Consider the following 26,445-nt stretch of genomic DNA (forward strand, 5'->3'; position numbering starts at 1 on the left):
AGTTAAAAACTGATTATTGGTGACTCACTATTGGTTCTCAAAATCCAAAACAACCTGGTTTCAGTTGAGGTGGTCAACAATTGGTACTATATCAAATCGGGTAAACCCGACCCGACCCGACCCAACCCAACCCGAATTGGAAATCAGGTTGGGTCGGGATGAGGAAATTGCAAATCGGGTCGGGTCGGGTTGAACCCAGTTGGGTTGGAAATTAGAAACTACTTTTCCTTATTCACTATGTGCGGGTCAAATTACGAAAAGTTTAATATTACAAGGGCAGGACACCTGTAAAAATATTGACGAATTCTGGGCACTTTAAGAGGAACAACAATTATCGAAACCTCTATAGATTAGAGGGCTAGGATCAGCCTATGGAAATTATTTTACGGGCACAACCTATTTATGTTGTGTTCCATCATATGGACGGTTTAGATCAACCTATGATGTGGTCTGTACAATTCTTTCTCGGCCCGTGCATTGCATGAGGTTTTTTGCTAGTATATATATATGAGAAGTGTTTTTGCGAACGTGCGAAGGGAGCTCCCTGCGCTTAAGTGGCTTAAAAAGCCACCGATTGGTTGCTTTTTGTGGACCCGCCATACGAACCAATCGGTGGCTTTTTAAGCCACTTATGCTCAAGGAGCTCCCTGCGCACCTGCGCATAAACACTTTTCTCTCTCTGTATATTTCCCATTCTTATTTAGAGACATTTCCAAGCATATAAGAAAATAAAAAAGCGATTCGCACCCATTATAGGATAATTCGCACCACTTTCCGATCATCGCACATTCGCACATATAAAATGATACATTGCTCATTCTCTACCGTCCCCATATTTCTGCAACGTACCCTCTTTCCCTTCACTTCGGTCTCTCCTTCCATCTCAAAATCCATGGATCCCTCATACAAGAACAAGAACAAGAGACCTTCATTGGCCTAATCCCAATCTCTCTGCTTCCTTAAATGAACAACCCTCGAAGATGATCAGACTAGATTCCTTTCAAAACCCTAGACGAGAAGAAAATATCTCCAATGTCGGAACCGAATCATATCCACGATCCATTGCTCTCAAAAAGAGTTGCAGATCGATACCTAAAACGCGAGCTTCTCGGCGAGGGCACGTATGGCGTTGTCTTCAAAGCCATCGACACCAAGGTAAATCCGATTCTTATTACTACTTTTGGTTATATTTCGCCTTTAGTAGGAAGATTTTAGGGTTTTGTGTGAATTTTTCCTCTTTCTGGTGGATATTTTAGGGGTTTGTATGCTAATTCGAGGTTTTGCTGAAATATTGAAATAAAGTCTGATTCTTAGGGTTTTGTGTGAATGTTTACGCTTTATGGTGAACGATTTCCATTGTATGCGAATGCGAGGCTTTGTTGGAATATCAAATAAAGTCTGATTTTTAGGGTTTTTGTGCGAATGTTTTCGCTTTCTGGTGGAAAATTTCCTTTGTTGGAATCTTGAAACAAAGTCTATTTTTTAGGGTTTTGTGTGGTTTCCTTTGTATGAAAATGGGAGGCTTTGTTGGAATCCTGAAATAAACTCTGATTTCTAGGGTTTTGAAATTTTCTATTTTCGTTAATTTTTGCTATTTTTTGTTTCTTTTTGATCATGGAGGATGTGATTTAGTGTCTTAAGTTAAGAAAGCAGTTGTTTTTTGCATTCCGCAAACTGAAGAAGCCTTTATTTCGTGTTGATTGTAGTCAAAGGTGCCATGTTCTGTTATACGTGTAGGCTGATTGACGGATTATTTGAGAACCAATTCACTAATCTGGCACCGAGCACTCATGAATCTGCCTAGATTCTTGGGTACATTAGGGTCGACCCAGTGCCCATATTAACTTTGTGCGAGTCAGAGCACAAAGTTAATACGCGAGCAGAAGCACAAAGTTATTTGAATGTGACTTTTTTTTTATGGTTGCACGGTTTCATATGCGTTCTTTTGTGGAATTGTTAGCTTCTGCGCGTGCGCACGCATATATATATATATGTATATATATATATATATATATATATATATATATATATATATATATATATATAGAGAGAGAGAGAGAGAGAGAGAGAGAGAGAGAGAGAAGTGTAGCTACACATACGTGTAGCTAACTTAGCTACACCGACACCTTAAAATACAATGGGCCCCACATTGTTTCGGTGATGCAAACCATTCATTTGATGGACCCTCACATAGATAGGGTGTGCCCAAAAAATCAGCTCCATAGGATCATCCCAACCCTACGATTTGTGGAGGCAAAAATGGACGTGTAAAAGCCTTCACAAATCTGTCCATTTTTGCCTCCACAGTTTGAAGGGTTGGGATCATCCGATGGAGCTGATTTTTTGGGCACACCCTATCAATGTGAGGGCCTATCAAATGAATGGTTTGGATCACCCAAACAATGTGGGCCCACTGTATTTTAAGCCGTCGGTGTAGCTAAGTTAGCCACACGTATGTGTAGCTTCACTTAACTCATATATATATATATATATATATATATATATAGAGGAAACTGTTGGTGAGCTAGCTTGCCCAATCATATGGGGGCCCACTTTGTTAGGATGATCCAAACCATTCATTTGAAAGTCCCTTACATAGATGGGGGGTGTACCAAAAATCAGCTCCATAGGATCATCCTAACCCCTCCATTTGTGGAGGACAAAAATGGACAGACACACCTATCTATGATAAGGCCTTGCAAATGAATGGTTTGGATCACTCCCCAAAATGTGGGACCCATGTGATTGGGCAAGCTAGCTCACGATAAGTTTGGTGAGCTTAAGCTCACCAACAGTTTCCTCATATATATATATATTTCATATTTGGAAACTGTCTGTTATCAACACCTACCTTTTTTTTTTATTGTGTTCAGTAATTGTTGTCTGTTTTCTATATCAATGCTTATGATAGTTCTCATGGTTTATGTATCTTTGAATGTAATGTGCAATTAATGGTTCTTCACATGCCTCCTTTTTTTTTTTTTTGAGAATGATTCTTCACATGTCTCAACTCTCAACCAGTTATATAGATTCACGGAGCTTGGAAATGATTTTGATATTTTTTTGTAATAATTTCGAGTTATGTGCCCTATTGTTCAACCCATTCATCATCATATTTTACGGGTATGTGGTATTTTCGCCTTTGAGATATTGATCTTGAGTCCAAGCCCATGGATGTTTCATTTTTATTTTTATGTTGCCAATCCCGTAGAATTTGTTGTCATACATTGGCTGCAGTGCTGCGGGCTAGGACTTCTCTGGTGACTGTTCTGAACTTATAATCTACTTTGCTGAACTAACTCTGAAGAAGAATTTAATGTTAATGGGTTCTATATCCTCTTAGATCCACTATTTTAATCTCATATTTTACTTCACTTCTTAATGTTTCTATTAATTTTCTACTATTCTCTTGCTCTAAAACCTATGGTTGGTTTATGTCTAATACGCTACATAACTTGTGCAGTCAGGACAAACAGTTGCAATTAAGAAAATTCGACTGGGAAAGTACAAGGAAGGTGTAAATTTTACTGCACTTAGGGAAATTAAACTCCTTAAAGAGCTAAAAGATCCAAATATAATTGAGTTGATAGATGCTTTCCCCCACAAAGGAAACTTGCATCTTGTGTTTGAGTTCATGGAGAGTGACCTGGAAGCTGTTATTCGAGATAGAAATATTGTTCTTTCTCCCGCTGACATAAAATCATACCTGCAAATGACATTGAAAGGTCTTGCCCACTGCCATAAAAAATGGGTTTTACACAGGTATTTGATACTCCATCTGCTAAACTTCATATCATGTGTATTTGCTTCAGTATATGCTTTTCAAATTTTATACTAACTCTAGTGTACAGGGATATGAAGCCAAATAACTTGCTGATTGGAGCTGATGGACAGCTTAAGTTAGCAGACTTTGGTTTAGCACGTATATTTGGGAGCCCAGATCGCAAATTCACTCATCAGGTATGACCTCTATCTTTAAAGTTTTGATGTATGGGAATGCTATGATAACCGCCAATTATGTCCAGGGTGCTAGGATGTTTGGCATATGCAAGATCGTGTCCTTGTTTTTCATGAAAACATGTATGCGTAACATGTGTTTTGTGATAAACAAAGCTATCGCTAGTTGACCGTTCTCTTGTTTTTCTATCTCCAATTTTATGTTGATGATGCAATGCTTTCTTCATAATCTAGAATGCAGGACCTAGGTGAAAGCTTACACCATTAATATTGATGGCACGCTTTCCTTGATCTCTTCATATTATCTGCTCCTTCCACCAAAACAGCAGGCAAGTTTACGTAGCAGTCCATCTTTGGGGTTTAGATGTTAAGTTTGGAAAAGGGAAGTCCCACATGGAAGCATAGAGTGCCTGAAAATTTCGACTTGCAATGAAATCAAGGCAGGGAAAAAAAGACTAGAATCAAAGATAGAGATGTGAAAGTTATCTGTCTTAATGGAGAAATCCATGGGTGGATAACTTGGGTAAGTAGTTCAGTATCAGTTGTTTGTCTTGATGGTGAAATTCATGGGTGGACAACATGCATAAGAAATTCTGAAACAGAGACGGAGATGTGAATTTCATCCTAATGGAAAAGTCCATGAGTGGATAACATAGCTAATCTGGTCTTGGTTGGTCAAAGTGGCGCAGTGGAGAAGGCCCTTCTGTTATCATGTTTGAGAGGGTAAGGTGACTTGTGAGGAATTCTAAATTTCTGAACTAGAGGGGATGGGGCATGAATTCTCAATTCCCGTCCAAGATTTGATGAACCGACACAAAACCACTTAAGCGCAACCAATAATGGCGTAACTTGTTTAAGTCTCAAAGAGAGGGCCATGGAAATAATTTTGCACACTTCCAATAAGACTCATTTATCTAAGATCCCTAATACCCACCACATTCTATAGGAATTTGTGATATAAAAGCATTGGGCGTGCGATGGCAAAAAAATAAAACCCATCCAATATGTTCATAAGATCTAGCTCAACTGCCTCCCAATCTTGTTGGAAGAAACAAAGGGAGAAACCAGGTCCCAAGGCTTTGTCCTTATTTAAGCTGAAAACAACTCTATGGATCTCATTCTTGAAGAAACAAGATTCGAGGAAAGCCGCATCCTCTGTGATTTGTGGAAAATCACCAAAGATCTAGGGTCTATTACCCACCCAGGTTAGTAGATTTTAGAATAAGATTTGATTCCTTCCTTCAATTCTTCTCTTATTGGGAACTCTCAATCAGAGATAGATAATTTGCTACTCAACTTTTTCATCTTTCCAGATGTGGCGGTTGATGATAAAAACTCAAGAGTTTTTGATAGCTAGGAACCAACTAAAAAGATCTAGATCTGTCATTAGAAGACTTCTTCTTGGTCTATGACCTTGACCCACTCGGTTTTTAAAGTTTCCCTAGATTTCCGATCAGCCTCGGTTAGCCTAGTTTCCTCTTCTTGACGTCAAAACGTGCTATCTTCTACATGATCATATTTTTACGCACAATACAACTCAACAACTCAACAAAGCCTTTGTCCCAAACTAGTTGGCGTTTATTCTATTCTCTGAGGATACCTTTCAAGGCTTCAAGTTTGTGAAACACAGACACTAGGTGCCCCATCAACTACATTAGATGACAACCAATTGTGCGATAACCATATTTATTCAAACCTAAAAGCGGACGATCTTCTCAGCTCATTATCCGTACCCAATATAATGGGGGCATGATCCGTGATACGGTGAGAGAGCATCCTCTGAAAGGATCATGGAAAAAGCTCTCCAATCATGAGAGATGAGGGTTGTATCCAATCTACACAAGATTGGGAGAGACTCTCGGTAGGCCATAATATTTAATAAAGTAATAACATCATAGTCACCGGCCACACACCATGGCTCTAATAAGAATCCTTGACATTGAACGGATTAATCCATTGGTGGTCCCTCTCCAAATCATTACCAGGGGCATAACATTGTCGACACCAGCCAGGAAAAGGAATCTATAGATAATTGGATCGAGTTGACCAAGTACCAGACTAATTTGACCACTCTAAAACTGGGCATACATTGCCGACACTAGCCTGGAAAAGGAATCTATAGATAATTGGATCGAAGTTGACCATATGCCATTGCTAATTTGACGACTCTAAAACTCACAAGGGTCCCACATGACCTACAAATCTCCTGCGAATCCTGAGAGGGAATTATCGACACACTAGTTCCATCCTAGATGGAGCGAATATTGTCAAGAGGGTCCAATTCAAGCTTTGTTTCCATAAGAAAAATGCCACCGACAGGTATAGTCCTTGAATTTCATAGCCTCAAGCTTCACTTTTTGGTTTTAGACATCTCCCATATTAAAAAATCCTTTATCCATCGAACAACCAATAAAGTACTTGCTTTGGTTTTTTCTCTATAACAATGTTCATATCATTGGCAAAGTTGCCCTTTCAATTTTTGCAAAGCTTGAAACAACTCTGGTTCAGTCAATTGTTTCCTCCACTCGTCATGGTCCGTGAAATCACTAACCAAATTGGCTTTGATACCAACTAATGTAAATGTACTATCAAAGAGGAAAGAAATACAACATGCAATGGATCCAAGAAGAAGATCAAGTTGAAGAGGAGGAGAAATAAGGTAAACCATAACCCTCCCTGTAGAATAGAAAACAATAGTTAAGAAAGTTCCCTTCTTTCTATTATATATAAAAGCCTAGGTTTGATAACCCCCCTACGGCTTTTCATGCTTGTAAAGAAACTAAAATTGCACCTCCCATAAGTATGAAAAAGAAATTGATAAATCTGCTCCTATTTGCAATAATTAATAAATCGGTTTTCTCCTATTAAATGTGATCTTCATCGCACCAAATTTGAACCATAGGTAGTTGACTTGATGATGATCCTCTATGCAAGTTTCAACTCAGATGCTCCAAAATGGAGCCGACAATAGTGACCTGAAGTTAAGCTAGAGTTTGGGATTGCACGCACAAATCACCTCTTCTTTCTGCTTCCCTCGATCTTTAATATTCTTCTTTGATTCTTTGAATCACAGGAGATTACATTTGCATCAGTTATTAGGCACTGTATTAGTGATATTCTAGTCCTGTCTACAGAGGGAAAAAATGTAAAATTCTCAAACTTATCTCTTTGCAAGTGAAGGGCGAAAGGAGGAATAATGATATTATTATAAGAGAAGGGGATATAGACTTTGAAGGTATCGATGGGTTCAAGGATGAACAAAATAGTGAAAAGTTTGGGGGGTTGATAATGAAGAAAGGTAATAGTGCTTTTCTTATTTTCTGCTTTTTATTATGGGCCAGCTGGCATGGTCTGAGTAAGTGGAGATGGAGAGTGTGTGATAGGCCTTACTTGGGTGGTCTAACAATTGGTCGAGAGGCTCATTATGCTTGTAGCAATGTTTGAAAACTGATTTTGGGCTTCGATATGTGGTTGGAAGTGGTTTGTGTTATTTCTAAGGAGACATCTTTTAACATTAGGATGTTGTTATCCTTCAAAGAAAAAGAAAGAAAGAGAAACACAAATAACATTGAAATGTCATTGTAATATTTTGCCTAGCTTCTATTTTATGCCTACCCTTGTATGAGTAAACTATCTAAATTGTTGCGATATGCGGTGGATAGATTTGAAACGAAGCTTCAATTTTGGAAAGGAAGTCACGGAGGGGAATCATGCTTAATTAAATCGCCGTTGTTGAAGCTTCGGTCTTGGAAAGAAAGTCATGGAGGGTGAACCATGCTAATAAAATCAGCACTGTCAAATGTGTCATGGTAATTTTGTAGCTTTGTTCAATTGCCCTAGAGGGGGTGCTAGTGGCATGAACGCCTTCAAAAGGATTTATATGAAGAGATTGTGATTATAGCCAAAAGTACTATTTAGTTCTATAAGAGGAGATACATAGAGCCTAGGGAGGGACATTTTAGAATGGGGAAATGATACCCATGCTCCGATATTTGATACATACACTCCTTCAATTTACACATTTCTAGTTAGTTAAAAGGCTGTTAAATCCCCAAAAGCCATCATCATCTGATCGGTAAAGTGTTTATCAAAGAGATGAGTGCTATTATCAAAACATGGGAGTGCATATATCATTTCCCTTGAGGATATGTTTGTTAAATGAATTGATTAACACATTGTTGGGAAAGTTTATAGTTATATTTTTATGAAAAGCTGTTACAATTCCTCAAAAGCGTCAACTGATAATCGAAAATGTGTTTATCAAGCAGATGAGTGCTACTAGCAAAACATGGGTATTTTTGTTGAGGATATGTAGGTTAAATGATATGTGGGTCAACAGATATTTTTGTTCATTGTCCCGATGAGTGTGGTAGAGAGTGACTTTAGTGTTCAAAAGGATTTCTTTTGTAGTGATATGGAGGATACCTGATAAGGCACCTAGTTCTATGGTAGGAGTTATGTATTCTGAAATATATTTGGGATTTGGGAATATGTAGGCTAAAGGAGTGGAATAAATTATTTTTGGGAAGCGGTTGTAATTTGAAGGTAGGGGGATGAATTGTGGAGGTAGGTGATAGCCAAAAACTATGGTGTGGTTGTGGGGGATAGGAATTAAAAAGTCTACTAGAAAGTTTGGGTTCGAGCATTCAGGTGGTACTTAATAGGTTGGGGAGTTTTGTGGTTTATCAAGGGTAGGTGTTAGTGATAGGATTAGGTTCTAGGAGCGGAGGATTTACTGTTTAAAGTGTCACATATGGTCTTGTTTAGAGTGGCTGGGGTTAGAGATATCAATGTGGTTTGTTTTAAAGTGTATCATATGGTCTTGTTTAGAGTGACAAGGGTTAAAGTGTATCATATGGTCTTGTTTAGAGTGACTAGGGTTAATGGTATCAATATGGTTTAGTCCTATGCAGTTCTGGATATTTTTTGTTGCGGATGCGGGAACATTAGGATTATCATAGGACTGCCAACCCAATGTTTTTGCTGTTAACCAAAAATAATTTAATCATGTTGTTGTGGTTCCGTGTTCTCTTGAACTGTTTTAGGTTCTGTGAGTGCTTATGGTCTCACAATCATTATGTTCTTCCAACTTGAAGAGGAATATTGGATCATATTCAACTGTTTGTACAAGGCGTTTTCAATCACATTTATTAGCTTAAGCAAGATTTGTCTTTGGCTTTTCAGAAATACAAATACATCCCTGATATTCATACTGATTTTTATCTCCATTTGGGGATGGCAAAAGCTGTATCAGCTCATCTTTCCAAAAAAAAAAACAAGCTGTATCAGCCTATTCAAACTTCTAAGTGTCCCACGTTGTTCCTGTTATAACTGTCCGTAGATCCTGGGACATTTTTGGGAGACCAAAAATGGGGAAAGCTTATCTGGTTTTAAATTCTTATTTTGTTTGTGATTTCCACTTTAGCATACTTCACAATCGAAGATAGAAATTTTTATATTAATTCTCCACCAATCTAGATGGAAATTGTGATATCGAAGGAACTTGCGCAATGTGCATCACGCCATCACTTATGAAGTCCTTTGGATCACGAAATTCCATGACTAAGTCTCCTTTTCAACAACACATCATATTATGCAAGGGCACACGCATTGTGCCTTTGAACATTAGCCTTGGGTTATTGAGCCATATCTCTACTCATGTGGCTGGGTCATACTGAGTGTTCTCATTCTCCATTGTGTGTAGAAGCAAAACATCTCTGAATACAGTGGTTGTTGCTTCTTAATCGTAAAATACTTGCACAAATAGCTATATCAAATAGGAATTGCATTTACATGATTTCAAATGAGATTATCAAATAAGGCGACTGGAACGAATTCACCGAACCAAAAAGAAACTTCGAATATTTCTCTCTTTACTTTACCTTTATTCGGCAGAAAAAAAAAAGTCCGTTTCCACTGCTACAATTTAATCTCTATCGAATTTGAATATCAGAATAGCGGATATAGTCATCATTCAATGGGACTTTTTTTTGTAGATATCCTGTTGAGTTTTCTGGGTAACAGTTAGCATGAGTTCATTGTAATTGCACTGTTATTTGTGAGTATATGATCTGTCCTCAATCAACAAGCAATTTTAAGTATAGTTACTCATAAGCATCTTCTCGTAATGCACATTTGGTACATCTATTATTTCCAATTGGTCTTTTAAAGTGATACCTCTTATACTTTTTGTTTCCTATCAAATTCATGTATGCACAGTGAAAACAAATCCTATTTTGCATCATAATTCAAAATTTAAATTTAAGCTTGTGTCTCACTTTACATTTATTAACTTTCAGTGTTAATAATTCCTCTTGTCCAGGTGTTTGCTCGATGGTATAGAGCCCCAGAGTTGTTGTTTGGTACCAAGCAATATGGATCTGGTGTGGATGTCTGGGCTGCAGCTTGTATATTTGCTGAGCTTCTCCTCCGTCGACCTTTTCTACAGGTGAAGCATTATTTTTTTGTTGTTTTGTACATTGTGGAGTTACTTATGGAAGCTTTTTACTTATGGAAGACCTTATCTTTTTACGCTAGTTATGGATGAACTCACAGAGGGGATCCAAGATGAGGTGCCGTGGTGTATTTTATTTGCAGATGACATAGTATTCATTGACAAAACCAAAGCAGGAGTTAATGCTAAGTTAGAGTTATGGAGAACTAATTTGGAATCCAAAGGTTTCAGACCGAGTAGGACTAAGACAGAGTATATGGAGTGCAACTTTAGTAATGTAAGGACGCGGGGCGAGGATGTAGTAAATATGACTAGACAGGAGGTACCTAAAAGGGATATCTTTCGCTATCTTGGTTCAATCCTACATAAGAAAGGAGAGATTGAAGAGGATGTTAACCACATAATACGAGCAGGTTGGTTGAAGTGGAAGCATGCTTCAGGAGTTTTGTGCAACCGTAAAATACCTTCCAAGTTGAAGGGAAAGTTTTATAAGACAGCTGTGAGGCCAGCCATGTTGTACGGCTCATAATGTTGGGCTCCAAGAAGCAGCATGTGCATAAGATGAGTGTAGCGGAGATGTGAATGCTTAGATGGATGTGCGGCCACACAAGGTTAGATAGAATTAAAAATGAAGACATCCGTAAAAAGGTGGGGGTGGCTCAAATTGAGGAGAAGATGAGAGAGCGCCGCTTAAGATGGTTTGAGCATATCCAACGCAGGCCTTTGGATGCTCCAGTAAGAAGAAGTAACTCGTGCCAAGCTGATGGAGTAAAAAGAGGTAGGGGCAAACCGAAAACAACTTGGGTAGAAACAGTGAGAAAAGACTTCATGGCTAGGAACATAACAGAGAACATGACCTTGGATAGGATAGAATGGAAGAAAATGGTCCATGTAGACGAATCCAACTAGTGTCAGGATTAGATTTGGTCAATTTGAGCCTGGTAGATTCTTTCACTTTCTTCATGAAAATTTTCTAAATGATTCATTAGCCGACCCCAACTAGTTTGGGACAAAGGCGTAGTTGAGTTGAGTTGAGTTGAGTTGAGTTACTAATGGAAGCTTTGAATCATTTCTACAATTTTTCCGGAGATTGAATATGCTTGTTTAATCAAATGCATCCTTAACAATTAGTTGTTTCCATAACTTGTTTGGGGATAGTTACAAATGATAGTTTCATGATAGAACACACGCAGCCCATCCTTGCTTGAGATTTCCCTGAACAAGGAACTTTCAAAATCTTCAAGTTTTATCCCTCCGTCTTCAGACCAAATTTGTAATCCCTAGGGGTCTTGTATTTTGCCTTCTTTACTTTATTCTTGTTAGAAGTATGTATGTGAGCCTAAGGGCACTTTGGTCCTTGTCCCCTTTTCACCTTTCAAAATCCTCGACATTTGCCTCAATTTCTCATAATTCTCGAATCTCAAACCAAATTCGAAATCCCTAGGGGTCTTGTATTTTGCCTTCTTTACTTTATTCTTGTTAGAAGTATGTATATGAGCCGAAGGGCACTTTGGTCCTTGTACCCTTTTCACCTTTATATAAATATATATGTGAGGGGGAGCTATCTCCAACTCACTCTCTTCTTCTCTCATTCTCCTTTCTTCTCTTCTCTTGTAACGTGGTATCAGAGCCATAGGGTTTTGATCCCCTAGTGACCACCATTGCAACCCCTCCCTTCTTCTTCATTTCCCCCACACCAACCAAAACCCTAACCTAACCTAACCTCTCATCGGATGGGACCCCTGCTCTCTCGTGGCCACACCCTCCATCCACAAGACCGGACCCTCCACCCCACATCTACTACTTCTTCTTCTTCTAATCCCTCAACCAAACCCTAAGCCTAACCAGCACCTTTCCTCACCCAAACCCTCGACCAAACCTTACCCACCTTCTCGACCAGCCCTAACCCTACCCCACTCACGGCACCTCTCATCTACCACCCTCTCCTATCTTCCCCACTCACGACCAGACCCTAACCCTCCATCCTCAAGCCACCTCCTCCCATCTCCACCCCTCAAAACCCCTCGTCAGCCCTCTTCATCACTAGCGCCGTAACCCCTACCTCACCCAAACCCCTCACCGCTCTCCATCCTCCCACATCAGCGCCATAACCCCTCCCTCCCTACCCTACCCTACCAGTGCCGTAATCCCCTTCTCTTGCTCTAAAACCGACAACCCCTTCCCAAATCTTTTCTATTCCTCTTTTTTACCCTTCATCAGACCTTAAAACCCTATTTTCTCTCTTCTCTTACATTCTTACTCTCTCCTTAATGGATTAAGTTCTCTTGGGTGTATTTTCTCTTAGTCTCCGCGGCTCCGATTTCATCTCCTAGCCTCCATTGTCAATTTGGCTAGTTCTTCTATGTCTCTTTTTTCCTTTGTCTCTCCATCGGAGCCGCTGTCTCTTGGCTGGGCCTGTCCCGTGCTCTCCTTGCTTCTTGCCACTCTCTTGTTTATCATCTGTCGTTGTGGTTGAGAGTCTTCTTCTCTCTTGGTCTCTATGGATCCTCCTGTCATCATGGATCCTCTTGTCAGCTCGACTCCTCCACTTACAGCTCCATCTTCTAGTTACTCTCCGTCTGTGGAGCACTCTTACCCACGGATGACTTCGGAGGAATTCGACGGGTCCAATTACCTCAATTGGCATATGGCAATTGAGACCTACCTCCTGGCCCGAGGTAAGGTCGATCTCATTGAGCGTGATCCTCCCCCTTCCACGGATCCCTCCTATGCTCGGTGGCGACAGGATGATGCCGTGATCCGTTGATGGTGGACGACTTGTGTAGATTTAATAGTCACTTACAATTTCTAATTAAAGATAAGTTAGAATCTTATTAGATTACAATTAGTTAGTAATATTAGTATTTTAGTTGAGAGAAATTAGGAAACAAAAACTCTATAAATATTGCCGAATGTGTATCTTGAAATGATCTCTCAATGGAATAAACTCGTTTCAGTTTTCTCTTGCTTGTGGATTCAAGGTTTTATCTTATTTCCTTGTGGATTCAAGGGATTTTATTGAAAAAGACGGTGTTTTTTTTTCTACCGGGTTGAAGACCATCTTCGCCTTTTCCATATGCTTCCGCCTACGCCATCTGCACTCTTCTCTGGCATAACATGGCCCCTCATGTGGCCGGCATGATGGTAATGCGCTCACCACCTATGATAGTGGTGACCGGTTTGGCCGTGGCGGTGCTACCTTTGGCAGTGGTAGGGGTTGTCGAGGCCGTGGGAGTGGCTGGACATCATGTGGATACTTGCTATGCCTTGCATCCCGAGCTCCGTCTACATTGTTCTGCTCATATTACTGCCACCAGTCTTCTTGATGCCCCTACATCATCCTCTGCCAGCACAACAGACGCACTTGGTGATACCTTCGTCGTCTCTAGGGCCGACTTTAAGGAGCTTCAATGCATCCGTATGAGCAGCCGGCCTCCAATTGCGTGCTTTGCACAGCATGGTAGTTCATTTGCCTCTCTTCTCACCACCTCCAGCCCCTGGATCATTGATTCAGGGGCCTCCAAACACATGACGGGTAATTCTACTTCACTTAGTTCATTTCTGCCATTTCATTCTGTCTCTCATTCTATTACTCTCGCCGATGGGACCACTGCTCCCATTTTTGGTGTTGGTACTTTCTCCCTTCATTTTGGACTTACCTTATCCTCAGTACTTTGTGTTCCGAAGTCTCATTTTAATTTACTTTCTGTCAGCCAACTTACTAAAAATCTTAACCGTTCTGTCACTTTTTTCCTTCTTATCTATTTCATGATCTCTCGACTGGGAAGACGATTGGTTCGAGTCATGAGGTGGATGGGCTGTATCGTCTTGACTGCACACCCTCGCGTGTCATTTTGCATACTTCAGTCAAAGCATATCAGTGGCATTGTTGCCTTGGTCATCCCTGACTATAGTGACTTCAGCAGACATCCATTGTTTCTAGTCCTATTCAATCTTTTCAGTGCGTATCCTGTGAACTTGTGAAGCACCATCACGTGTCTTTTCCCTCCAGAGTTATTAGTCGGGTCTCAAGTCCTTTTGAGTTGGTACATTCAGATGTATGGGGTCTCTCGAGGACTTTGTCACTTTTTGGATATAGATATTTTATCATTTTTGTTGATGACTTTTCTCGTATTACATGGCTATTTTTACTTCAAGACCGCTCTAAGGTCTTTCATTCTTTTTGCACCTTTCATGCAGATATTACTAATCAATATAATTGCATTGTTAAATGTTTGCGCACTAATAATGCTAGGGAGTACTTTTCTACATCTAATGGCTTTTAGGACTTCTTATCTACTCATGGCATTGTGCATCAGTCCTCTTGTGCTTACACCTCTCAGCAAAATGGTGTAGCTAGGAGGAAATTGTGATATTTACTTGATATGACCCTCACTCTTCTCTTTCATATGCGAGTTCCTAAAGCCTATTGGAGCAATGCCATCCTTACCTCATATTTCTTGGCTAATCGACTTCCCTCCTCTGTGCTTGAGGGAAAATCTCCTTTCCCCGTCTTACATCCTTAGCATGCTCTTTTTCCTCTCACTCCATGAGTCTTTGGTTATGTTTGCTTTGCCCAGCACCTCTCTCCTGGTCTCGATAAGGTAGATCCTCGGGCGGAAAGGTGTCCCTTCCTGGGATACTTTCGCACCCAGAAAGGTTATAGCTGTTATAGCCCTCGGCTGCGACGCTTATTTGTTTCCATCGATGTCAGCTTCTTTAAATCCGTCTCGTTCTTTACTACTGCTGAGAGCAGTCCCATTGTATTTGACTCTCAGGTTCCTCTTCTTCTTCCTGTTCTTCCTAATCCCGTGGTGCCCCTTCCTCTCCATTGCAGGTGACTTCGGCCCCTCCTCCAGCTCATATGAAGGTCTATCAACGGCGACCGATGTCCGATGCCCCCCACCCTACGCCCGAGGCATCGTCTTCTCAGCTGGAGATACCTGCTCCTTCATTTGGGGTACCTCTTCTTCCCTCTCCAGATGTGTCTGTAGACTCTCCTATTGCTTCCAGTACTCGATCCCGTTCTACTGCACATCCTATTTCTCACTTTGTCTCTTATGATCACCTCACTCCTCTAATTCGCAGCTTTGTGTCTTCCATGTCTTTTGTTTCTTTCGCGGTTTGTGTCCGAGGCCCTTGCTCATCCAGGATGGCGTGTTGCTATGGATCTTGAGATGGCCGCTTTTCAGGCCAATCATTCTTGGGATTTGGTCCCTCTTCCTCGTGGTGCTTAGCCCGTGGGCTGTCGTTGGATATTTGCCATCAAATACTTGCCAGATGGGACACTTGAGCACCTTAAGGCGTGCTTGGTTGCCAAGGGTTATACACAGACATTCGACGTTGACTATGCAGAGACCTTCTCCCCCGTTGCCAAAATCCTCTCACTTTGGGTGTGTTGATTTCACTAGCCGTCAATCGAGGGTGGCCCTTATATCAGCTTGATGTCAAAAATGCCTTTCTGCATGGAGACCTAACCGAGGAGGTTTACATGGAACAACCTCCAGGGTGTTTTGCTCAGGGGGAGATATCCTTCTCAGTTTGAAGACTTCACATTATATGGTCTCAAACAATCTCCTAGAGCTTGCTTTGTGAGGTTCAAAGATGCTGTCATGAGATTTGGCATGAAACAATGTGCGGTTGGTCACTCCGTCTTTAGCCATCAACCTAATGCTGGACATGTTCTTCTCATAATGTATGTGGATGATATTATCATTACATGGAGTGATTTTTTTATTCAGTCGGCATACAGAAGTTGAAGACTTTCCTGCTGAAAGAGTTCTCCACCAAGGATTTGGGTTGCTTGAAATACTTTCTTGGGATTGAGGTAGCGTATTATCGCAGTAATCTATCCCTTTCATGAGATTTTATACGGTGTAAGCCCTTATAGTCCCTTATTTTTCAAAAAGTAAGGTACGGGCCACAATATAGGATGATCCAAACTGTCCATATGATGGGCCATAATGTAAATAGGTTGTGCCTAAAAATCATTTCTATAGGATGATCTCAACCCTCCGATCCATAGATGAACTGCATATAATGGAAACCTCTATAGATCGGAGGGCTAGGATAATCGTATGGAAATGATTTTTTGGGCACAACCTATTTACGTTATGGCCCATAACATGGACAGTTTGGAATCATCCTATAGTGTGGTCCGTATAGTACTTATTAAAAATAAGTGACTATAATAAGGGCTTACACCGTATAAATTCTCCCCTTTCGCAAAGAAATTATGTATTGGACTTATTAGATAAGACAGGCTCCCTTGGGGTAAAACATGCTGCCGTGCTTATGGGCTTGAGTGTAAAATTTCATCAAGATGAGGGAGAGTTGTTAGATGATCCTGGCAGGTAGAGGAGGTTGGTTGGCAAACTTATATACCTTACAATCACTCGTCCAGATATCTTATTCGCTGTAGGAGTAGTCAGCCAGTTTATGAGCTCACCACATACCTTTCACTGGGCAGCAGTTCTTCAGATTGTCATTATCAGGTACTTGAAAGGTGCTCCAGGGAAAGGATTACTATTCAAGAAACACGGGCATGGGAAATTAGAAGGATTTTGTGATGCAGTTTGGGTAGGGTCACCAGTAGATAGGAGATCCACTACTGGCTATTGTACCTTTGTTGGGAGTAACTTAGTGTCATGGCGAAGTTAAAAACACGACGTAGTGGCCAAATCGAGTGCATAATCAGAATATTAAGCCATGCCACATACGAGTGGAGAGCTTATCTGGTTGCGCTCTCTCCTATCCGAGATTGTTCTCTTCCTTATCCCCAGCTCAACTATATTGCGACAATAAGGCTGTTGGCTGCTATTCACATTGCTACCAATTCTTTCTTTCACGAGAGAACCAAGCACCATATAGGTGGACTGCCATTTTATACGTGAGAGAATCCAAATGGGCGAGATATGCACTACCTTCACTCGATCGGTGGATCAGCTAGCTGATTTTTTTATTAAGTCTTTGAGTAATGCTAAGCTAAATGATATTTGTACCAAGCTAGGAATGCATGATATATACATTCCAGCTTGAGGGGGAGTGCTAGAAGTATGTATATGTGCCTAAAGACACTTTGGTCCTTGTACCCTTTTCACCTTTATATAAATGCATAAATGAGGGGGAGCTATCTCCAACTCAGTCTGTTCTCTCATTCTCCTTTTTCCTCTCTTTTCTTGTAACAATTCTTCTCCAAATAAATCCTCAAAAAAATCTCCTTGCTATTTTTCTTTTTGTTTGAGGATGCATTGAGTGTCATCTAAAATTCCAACTTGGGCCTTTCGTAGTGCAGTTTGCACATAATTGCAATAAAAAAGAGCCTAAATTGCAATTTTGTTTTACACCTAAAACACACCCTAGTTGAGTTGAATAAGAAATTATGGATTAAATTTGGGTGCGGATACCATCTTTGGATATTTCCCTTACTTGTGGGTCTGGCCCAAGTAGGGATGCCCCATTAGGGGAAGTCTTGTCTCTCTGGACATCCTCCTCTTAATCACTTATACTTTACTTCTTTCTGGTTAAGGTTTAAAATTTCGGTTTCGACTGAAATGCAGAAATTTGGTTAAAAAAACAATTTCGTTAAAATCTTATTTTTGATAATTTTGTCAAATTTTTGAAAATTCGGAAAAAAATTTAAAAAAACATTTGGCCGAAATTTTTGAAATTCCGAAATTTTGGAAATTGGGTGAAATCTGGGCCTACACCTATTCAATGTACTTTCGGTGTCAGTCCCAGCCGAAATCTGAAATTTCGGCCTAAATTTCAAACCATCTTTCTATTTTTGTTTATGAAAAACATTGTTGCAAAAATTGAAGTTCATAATTGCCCTTTTTTTTCTACTAGCTGCTCCAAAATGTTTATTTTGTAAAAACTCCCTTGAATATGATAGATCATCGAGATAGTAAAGAAGTAAAAGAGAGAAATCGTGAAGTCAAATGTCAGTTCCTTTATATTCAATAATGTAAAATATAGGTTACAAATGATATTTATACGGGTTTGGTAAAATGACCAAAATACGCCTATCATTAATCACAAACTTTTTTGTATGGTGGTGCTTATATAAATGAAGAAGGAGGGTAAAATTCACGGCTTCTTCTAAATAGCATAAACAAATCTTCAGCCATAAGTAACACCATCTCTAACCCAACTTCGCTTCATTCACCTTAACCCATTGAGCAGCACTTTGACCTCGGTAATTCTGAGCGGCCCCGAGAAGACCCAAATGATTTCTGTCTCCTAATCACGAAGGAAATCCAAACCAAATGATGCAGATCATAGGCCAATAAGTGGCATATTTGCCCATTAGGATTTCTAGGCATTTATTTTCCATGTTATTTAGTTTTTAGGCTGTTATTTTCCATGTTATTTAGAATTAGGAAGTTTAGTCTTTTAGGAATTCTTATTTTAGTAGGTTTCATCTTTTAGGTTGTTAATTGCCTATTTATAGGCCTCTTTACAGCTTTATTGTAAACTTTTGATGATTAATTGAATTGATTGAGAGCTTCTCCCCCAGATTTCTATTCTTCCTTCTCTTCTCCCCTTGTCCTATTATTCTTCTACTTCTCCCTAATTTCGTCTCTTCTTCTCTACTTAGTCTTCTTCTTCTTCCCCTATTCTTCTTCTATTCTTCTCATCTATTCTCTTCTTCTCCTTTCCTCCCCTTTCTTCTATTTCTCTTCCCGATCCTACATCAAATTTGGTATCAGAGCCAAAGATCCAAGCAAAAAAAAAACCTCATCACTTTGGTATCATCTTCTTCAACAGCACGTTTTAAACTTACAATTCTCGCTAATCCCAGCCCCTTAAATCTACCTGAAATCCCCAATTTCTACACTCCCCAAGATCCTAATCATTAAAAATCAGTTTGTTTGGGTACCTTCTTATCGTTCAACACTACCATCTCATCTACATAGTGTTTGTTATGCACCCAAACTCATCAAAACCAACATCCAATCAGCTGCCCCTTGCAGCCCCAAAAAGTGCAGATTTTTGCACTTGCTTTTCTCTAACCAACCATCTTTACCCTTGTCTTTAACAACCCACGCAAGTTCATAACAACACCCTTTATAATCCACCTCCCATATCCAATTATTCCAACACCTTCAACCTCTGTACACAGCTCAAACCCTTTCTCTCTCAAACCCATTCTCCCTTGAAACCCGAAACCGTATCCCATCAGAAGAAAGAAAAAAAAAAGTGGGGACGTACACCACGCCACCTCGCCGGAGCTTCCGCCGGAGCCATCACCGCCCACACCATCCTTCGCCTTCACCACCGTCTCTGCCTTCTTCTTTGGTGAGGTAGTCGTGACTCGTGAGAACGGAACTCACGGAGGGTTTCCTTGAAAATCTCTGAAAGAAAACAAAAAAGGCTGGTTGCTTTATCCTTTTAAGTCACTTATCCTTTTTGTCTTTAGTAATTGCTAGCCTGCTGTTGTGGTTAATATAGGGTAAAAGGTAAGTTTCTACTTTTAGATGCAAAAAAAGGAAAGAAAGAAGAAGTTACATCACCACAGGAACTTGCCTTGCAAGTTATTGAATCCACCATCTCTCTCGTAATTTTTCTTGTAAGTGACGTATTGTAATCATTCTTTTATTCGATTGATGGTGGAGCACAAAATACTAAAGAAACCTGTGAGAGGCAAGTTATCTAATATCATACCCACCCCCTTTCTTCCCTGGGCACTCCATTATTTGACTTAGCTAATATATTTCACCCCCTCTTTTACCCCTTGGACACCCCTTGCCATTTACGAAAGGCAAATTTAACCCCCCTCTTTTTACCTCTAGTCATCCCCCCCCCCCCCCCCCCCCCAAAAAGGAAGAAAAATCAGAAAAAGTCAGTACTTTCTCTCTCTACATTTTCTCTCTCTTCACTTGAGCCATTTCCGCTCAAAACTGGGTTTCGGTATCAACACGAAAGTTGTTCGTGACAACTTTTAGAATATATCTAGCCCACTTTCAGAAGTCAACGGTGAGTGCAAGCACTACAACTACCAACTTTGGGCGTCCGTCCATTTTGGTCCGATCGCTGATCCGAGCCATCCGGGAGTCCGATCTGAGATCCGCGAAAAACAGTGTCGTCCATTCGACATGACAAACAAATCAGACGGTTGATTTCAGTTTTCGACACCGATCCTTATGGCTCCACCATTTGTTCCATATTTTGATGGGTACGACGAAAGCTATTGGCAAGGCCGCACTCACTATAGCTATTATGAGGATGCATGTATACAGTAGATCTATACTTTGGGTGCATGTTATGTGTACTACGACGACGATGAACGTGCACCCATCTGCCAACTCTGAAAAACTGTAAGAGGGCAAGCTCAGTCATTTTGGACACACATGGTGACACAACGCCGTAACTTAGGCGAACCTCCATACAGTCGATGGAAGGATGTCCGTCATAATTTTCTGAGAGCTTATGCGCCAGTGCCTCTTTATCACTGCGAGGTGAGGTTGGTACGTGAGGAGGTAGCCCGTCGTGAATGTGAAGCCGCAGCCCGCCGTGAACAAGAAGCTGCTGCCCGTTGTTCACGAGAATCCGAAATTGAGCAGAAAACAGATGTTTGGAGAGCCGCATGCATGAGAAGGAAGTTGCGAACATTATTGAGGACCTAGATACTAGTGTTGATGAGACCCTTATAGTTGTTGAGTCCTTGATTATGTCAGATACCGAGTCTATGATGGCAGATAGTGAGTCAGAGATCCCCGATATAGAGCCACAGAGTTCAGTGATTGCTGAGGCCAATGACGATGAGCATGATGATTCAGAGATTTCCACAGGGCCGATTACGGAGCATTATCCTGTGTCAGAGCCGAGTGACCTGACTTTTGAGCCATTACCTGAGACAGATGATCGAGAGTATATTACGGAGGATTGCCTATCATTTAGCCGATTGAGCAGATTGTCGAGCTTTGTGTTGACACAGTGGAGCTTGTTACGCAGATTGATCAGGAGGTCTTAGCATTTACAGAGATTGGTTCAGCTGGACAAGATGAGACTACGGTTGAGAGTATTATGGGAAAGTTTTGCCGAGGCTTGTTAGAGGACTTTGTAGAGCAGGGATTGATACTTCCTGAAGCTCTCATGCCAGTATAGGAGGAGTACGTTGTTATATTCCCTGCCACATTACTTGTCAGGAGAGGTTCGTTTCTTTATGGTTCTTCATGGATGATGTCTTCTCTATCACTACGCTCGCATTCCATACCACTTTCATAGACATCACGAGCGTTGTACGGCATTCCAGAGTTCGACGGATTGCGACTCATACTACTTGCGTGGGTTGTCTACATATTTGATCCTGACGGATTAGAACTCGAGGGTGAGTTCTTTTCAAGCGGGGGAGAATGATGCAGATCGTAGGCCAATAAGTGGCATATTTGCCCATTAGGATTTCCAGGCATTTATTTTCCATGTTATTTAGTTTTTAGGCATTTATTTTCCATGTTATTTAGTTTTTAGGCTTTTATTTTCCATGTTATTTAGAATTAGGAAGTTTAGCCTTTTAGGAATTCTTATTTTAGTAGGTTTCTATCTTTTAGGTTGTTAATTGCCTATTTATAGGCCTCTTTACAACTTTATTGTAAACTTTTGGTGAATTGATTGAGAGCTTCTCCCCCAGATTTCTATTCTTCCCTCTCTTCTCCTATTCTTCTTCTACTTCTCCCTAATTTCGTCTCTTTTTCTCTACTTATTCTTCTTCTTCTTCTTCCCCTATTCTTCTTCTATTCTTTTTTCATCTATTCGCTTCTTCTCCTTTTCTCTCCTTTCTCCTATTTCTCTTCCCACATCACCAGTAGGTCCTGAATTTCCTAAACAGTCTACCTCAAGCTCACATGGTTCACGAGGCATGTTAAGCTTGTTTACTAGCTGATGATTATCAACTGCAAGCCCCTCGGTGAAGACATCTGCGGTATGTTCATGACTTGTAACATCGTAAGTACATACTTCAACACTCCACTTTCACGATTGAGGTGGTAACCTATCTCAATATTTTTGGTCCTGGCATGGAAGGCCTGGTTTTGTGACAATTTGATGACACTTCGGATGTAACAAACCACACGAGTGCCTAGCCAGAGATGGATCTCCTCCGTAAGATGTCTCAGCCATGTGAGATCTAGGTGCATTTCACCCTTGGTTCATTCCACTCCTACTCGAAGCAAATAGTGAAGATGTCCCAGACCCTTCATGTCAAGGATTCTTTAAAGCTATTTTTGAGTTTTTGAATGCCACCATTGTCACTACTCGAAGGAATGCTGATCTCGTCGCAATAAGTCTCCGCTGGTCTTCGCCTGAGTGAAGATCAGTATAGTAATCCATAAAAGCCTGACCGATGCCTTTCTGTTTTTTGAACTGGAGTTTCCAACCTTCAACCTCAAAATTGTTTTTCCTTTTCTTCTGGCATTTGCTATTTTGTGGGAATAAGCAGTGTTTCTGTCTCTATTTGAGACTATTTGGTCTAACATAAATTTCTTGGTTTCACCAAGTATATTTTGTAGCCTATGATCTCTATTTGTGACTATGCTCTTGAACGCCTGGTTTCAGAGTTTCTCTCTATAATGCACTTATTTTAACATGTTTTCTTGGCAAAGGAATTTGGTTTATGCTTCTTACGAAATGCATGCATAATTTGGGCTATGTGAATTCTACATTATAGTCTCATTTATTATCATAAAACTAGCATCTCTATATATGTCCTCTTCTTAGGTTGTGGGATGTTTTGCATGTATGGATTCTCGCCAGCGCTGGGTTCTTTTCTCATTTTACCTATTCGTATCATATCTGAATTGCCTAAGCTGGGTCTTCTTTTGTTTTAATGCTGAAAGGTGCGATGTTCAATTGGCAGGGTTCGAGTGATATTGATCAACTAGGAAAGATCTTTGCAGCCTTCGGGACTGCGAAGCCCTCTCAATGGCCTGACATGGTTTACCTCCCTGATTATGTTGAATACCAATTTGTTCCCGCCCCTCCACTGCGTTCCCTGTTTCCCATGGCTAGTGATGATACTTTAGATCTATTGTCAAAGATGTTCACTTATGACCCAAAAGCCCGAATTTCTGCACAACAGGCATTAGAGCACAGGCAATCGCTCTGGTTCCGATAATTATATTGGAGGCAACTATTTGTTGTTCAGTTATTTCCCTTTTTTTCTCTTAAATAAGAAAAGTGTCTTTGTTTTTATATAGGTATTTTTCATCTGTACCTGCACCAACAAAACCGGCATTGCTTCCTAGGCCGCCCCCTAAGGGGGAATCACTCAATTCTAGGCCTATGGATTTTAATTCACGGGAAGGTCCCATTGTATTGTCTCCCCCAAGAAAGTTGAGGAGAGTAATGCCCCATCGCGAGGGATTAGAAACAAATGAAAGCGGAGTTGAGAAGGCAGATGAAAGGCTGCTGGGTGAAGCTACTAGTCAGAGCAAAATTATGCCTATGTCAATAGACTTGGCTGCTGCATTTGGGTCAAGACCTCCTCCCAGACCAACACTTAATAGGTAATGTTTTATCCGTTGACGATTGAATTTGATAATTAACGCACGCACTTGTGATGTGCTTTGTGATTGGCCACATGACATTTGCCCCCTTCTTCTTCTTCTTGTTTTTTTTATGAATTGACCGTTCCAATTATCTTGCCTTGTTATTTTGTTATGTGGCCGTTCCAATCAGTCTGTGCAATTGTTTTTTTCCTTATATGTAGTTATGTACAGCATTTTCGTAGTTACTGGGCATAAGTGAAAGTTGTCAATTTCAGTTTTAACATTGCGTGACAAAAAGTGCCCTTATTCGATTTTCTTTTCCTTTTCTTCGAGTGCGTCACATGACAACCTTTTATTTTTGACCGGTATTATAATGGATTTTTAACTATGATAATGTCGTAATTAACAGGCAATTTGGAAGGCATCCTTAACTACAGAACTGGTAGCAAAATTACGGTGTAATTGTCACCGTTTTTTTTTATGAAAAGACTAATGGTAGCAAGAACACTCACTTATAAGTAGGAACAGCTGAACAGCCATGCGGTATGGATTGATTGTAGTTATCATTTTCAAAACAATATGGGTAATGATGTCCAATGGATGAGCCATTCAAAAAAAAGTCCAATGGATTATTAAATATCCACTCATGCCATGTATCTTTACTCGAGGTATGCGGGTTCAGGATTGATATTGTTTATAGCACTAAATTCGATTTCTAAGGGTGCTTCAATCTGGTACTTGACTCCCAAATTTCAACTGCCAAAATGACAGAAAATTAATGACCTTGGCTTATGTAGAACGAGTTTGGAGATTTGCTTTCCCTCCCAAAAGAAAGTGAAATGTTGGCTGCAAAAGCTCGTTAGTTTCCTCTTAATATTGTGTTTCAAAGTTGCATGAATCGTGATTTTTGTTTCTTTTTGTAGTGCCGACAGGTTACATTTTAAGAGACGACTTGATTTGGATCTTGAATTTGAGCATTCCCAATGAGAAGAGACTGCCTTAAAAACAGATTTGGTGGGGCTCTTATTTTTTATTTCGCCTTCCAGGTAATTTCTTTATCTGCATTCCTTATTGGGAAATTTTAATAGGGATTTCAGAGTACAAGGCCTAAGTGGACTAATATATGTATGTCCTTGAAGTAGGTTTCCAATTTGTTAAAATGTTCCTATGGGAGTGCGGAAAATGAGGTTAACAAAATTTAGAGTTGTATTTTTTTGTCCTCGATAGCTTGTACACTAGACATAAATGAGCCAGAGATGATTCAGACTTTTGTTTCTATAATTTAGCTACAATGAATATGAAGATCTAAATTGATTGGTTTGGCTGCTATTTTTTTTTTGTATGTCAATTTGAAGAAATCATTTCCATCACAAGGAAATATGGTATATACTCAAACTTCGTTATGATCATTCGTAATTGCCCCTTCTCTATTCTACAGGTGCCACAAGTGGTCACTGATCTTGACTTTGTGGACACACTTTTGATGGACCATAATTGATAACCCAAATTTAGCACCGAACAGTGAACATTCCAAACCACACATGCTGCTTTCCCACTGTCCTTCTAGCTATGATTTAGCCGACACTTTGAATTTATTGCTGTCATGCCATGTACGACACGCATGTGCACACGCGTCGACACTATTTTGGACACTTTTAAATATACCGCTAGAAGTGTAATGTAGGCGTGTGGACATACTTTTGTATTGTGTCAAGTGTGACAATCTGTTTATTATTAAATATTGTATTTAACTATTGTATTAACTCTTCTTTTATTATAAACTCTTTATTTAGCTCTTCTTTAACTAATATTTGCTCTTATAACCCCTCCCCTAAACCTAAATTCCTAAACAAGCTCATTCCAATATTATATTATTCATTGCATCATATTGGCCTCCCTTTCTTGTCGCATATTGGGGACGGAAGGAAAAGTAGATTAAATTGATGAATGTGTTGTTATTTGATTATGTCACATTTGTTTTAGATTATAGTTAATTAATTCTAAGATTTATTAGTTTATTAAATGAATAACATATCTACATTGTTACAAATTATGATAGTAATAAATAATTTTATATGTATGTGCGTATCACCGTTTCTAGATTTTTAGATGTTGCATTGTCAGACACCTCATATCCGTGTCGAAACTCGACACATGAATCTGTATCCATAAATCATGATTATATACACTTTGGGGTCGTTTGGGTACGCAGATTTTAGAATCTAGGTTTTTAGTTTGAAAACAGTGTAAAAGATGGTTCATGATCAAGCTGCTGCTGCTGTCCTGGCAACATTTCTTGAATTTTAAGTGAGGGAGGATCTGCTACTCTCTTGCTGAAGATAAGAAGGGCGAGAAGTAAAAAACGAGTCAAAAACGACGGCTGGTGCGCTTCTTCTCATCTCTTAGCTACAATTTTGAAGAAATCCAGGATTCTAAAATCCGCATATCCAAACGGCCCCTTTCTGTTTTAGCTGTGTCCGCATTTCTAAATTTAGGGGGTTATCGTGTCGGCCACTCCATCTCCATGTTGACACACAACACATGTCC

At 40.0% G+C, this 26,445-nt stretch overlaps 1 protein-coding gene across 2 annotated transcripts; it reads left to right on the forward strand.

Annotated features, from left to right (window-relative positions):
• Positions 1-781: 781 nt before the first annotated feature.
• LOC143846518 (cyclin-dependent kinase D-1-like) lies at positions 782-25,690 on the forward strand. Of its 2 annotated transcripts, XR_013234773.1 has the most exons (8): positions 782-1,155; positions 3,464-3,762; positions 3,852-3,960; positions 10,280-10,405; positions 23,268-23,503; positions 23,608-23,916; positions 24,822-24,944; positions 25,337-25,690. XR_013234773.1 is itself a non-coding variant. In XM_077354967.1 (7 exons), the coding sequence occupies exons 1-7, from the start codon at positions 1,033-1,035 to the stop codon at positions 24,883-24,885; spliced, it is 1,266 nt and encodes a 421-aa protein (XP_077211082.1). In that variant the 5' UTR covers positions 782-1,032; the 3' UTR covers positions 24,886-25,227. The 2 variants fall into 2 exon arrangements, 1 of the variants encoding a protein (XP_077211082.1); XM_077354967.1 differs by lacking the exon at positions 25,337-25,690 and having other exon boundaries at positions 24,822-25,227.
• The last annotated feature ends 755 nt before the right edge of the window (positions 25,691-26,445 follow it).

The sequence above is a fragment of the Tasmannia lanceolata genome, unplaced genomic scaffold (assembly GCF_043159265.1).
Source record: "Tasmannia lanceolata isolate RefF3 unplaced genomic scaffold, GAP_Taslan_0.1 ptg000015l, whole genome shotgun sequence".
NCBI lineage: Eukaryota > Viridiplantae > Streptophyta > Magnoliopsida > Canellales > Winteraceae > Tasmannia > Tasmannia lanceolata.

Excerpts from the sequence above, each read along its gene's own strand:
- LOC143846518 (XM_077354967.1), top strand. The coding sequence starts at position 1,033 with ATGTCGGAACCGAATCATATCCACGATCCATTGCTCTCAAAAAGAGTT. Across the intron at positions 3,763-3,851 it reads AAAAAATGGGTTTTACACAG|GGATATGAAGCCAAATAACT; the intron begins GTATTTGATACT and ends TCTAGTGTACAG. Across the intron at positions 3,961-10,279 it reads ATCGCAAATTCACTCATCAG|GTGTTTGCTCGATGGTATAG; the intron begins GTATGACCTCTA and ends CCTCTTGTCCAG.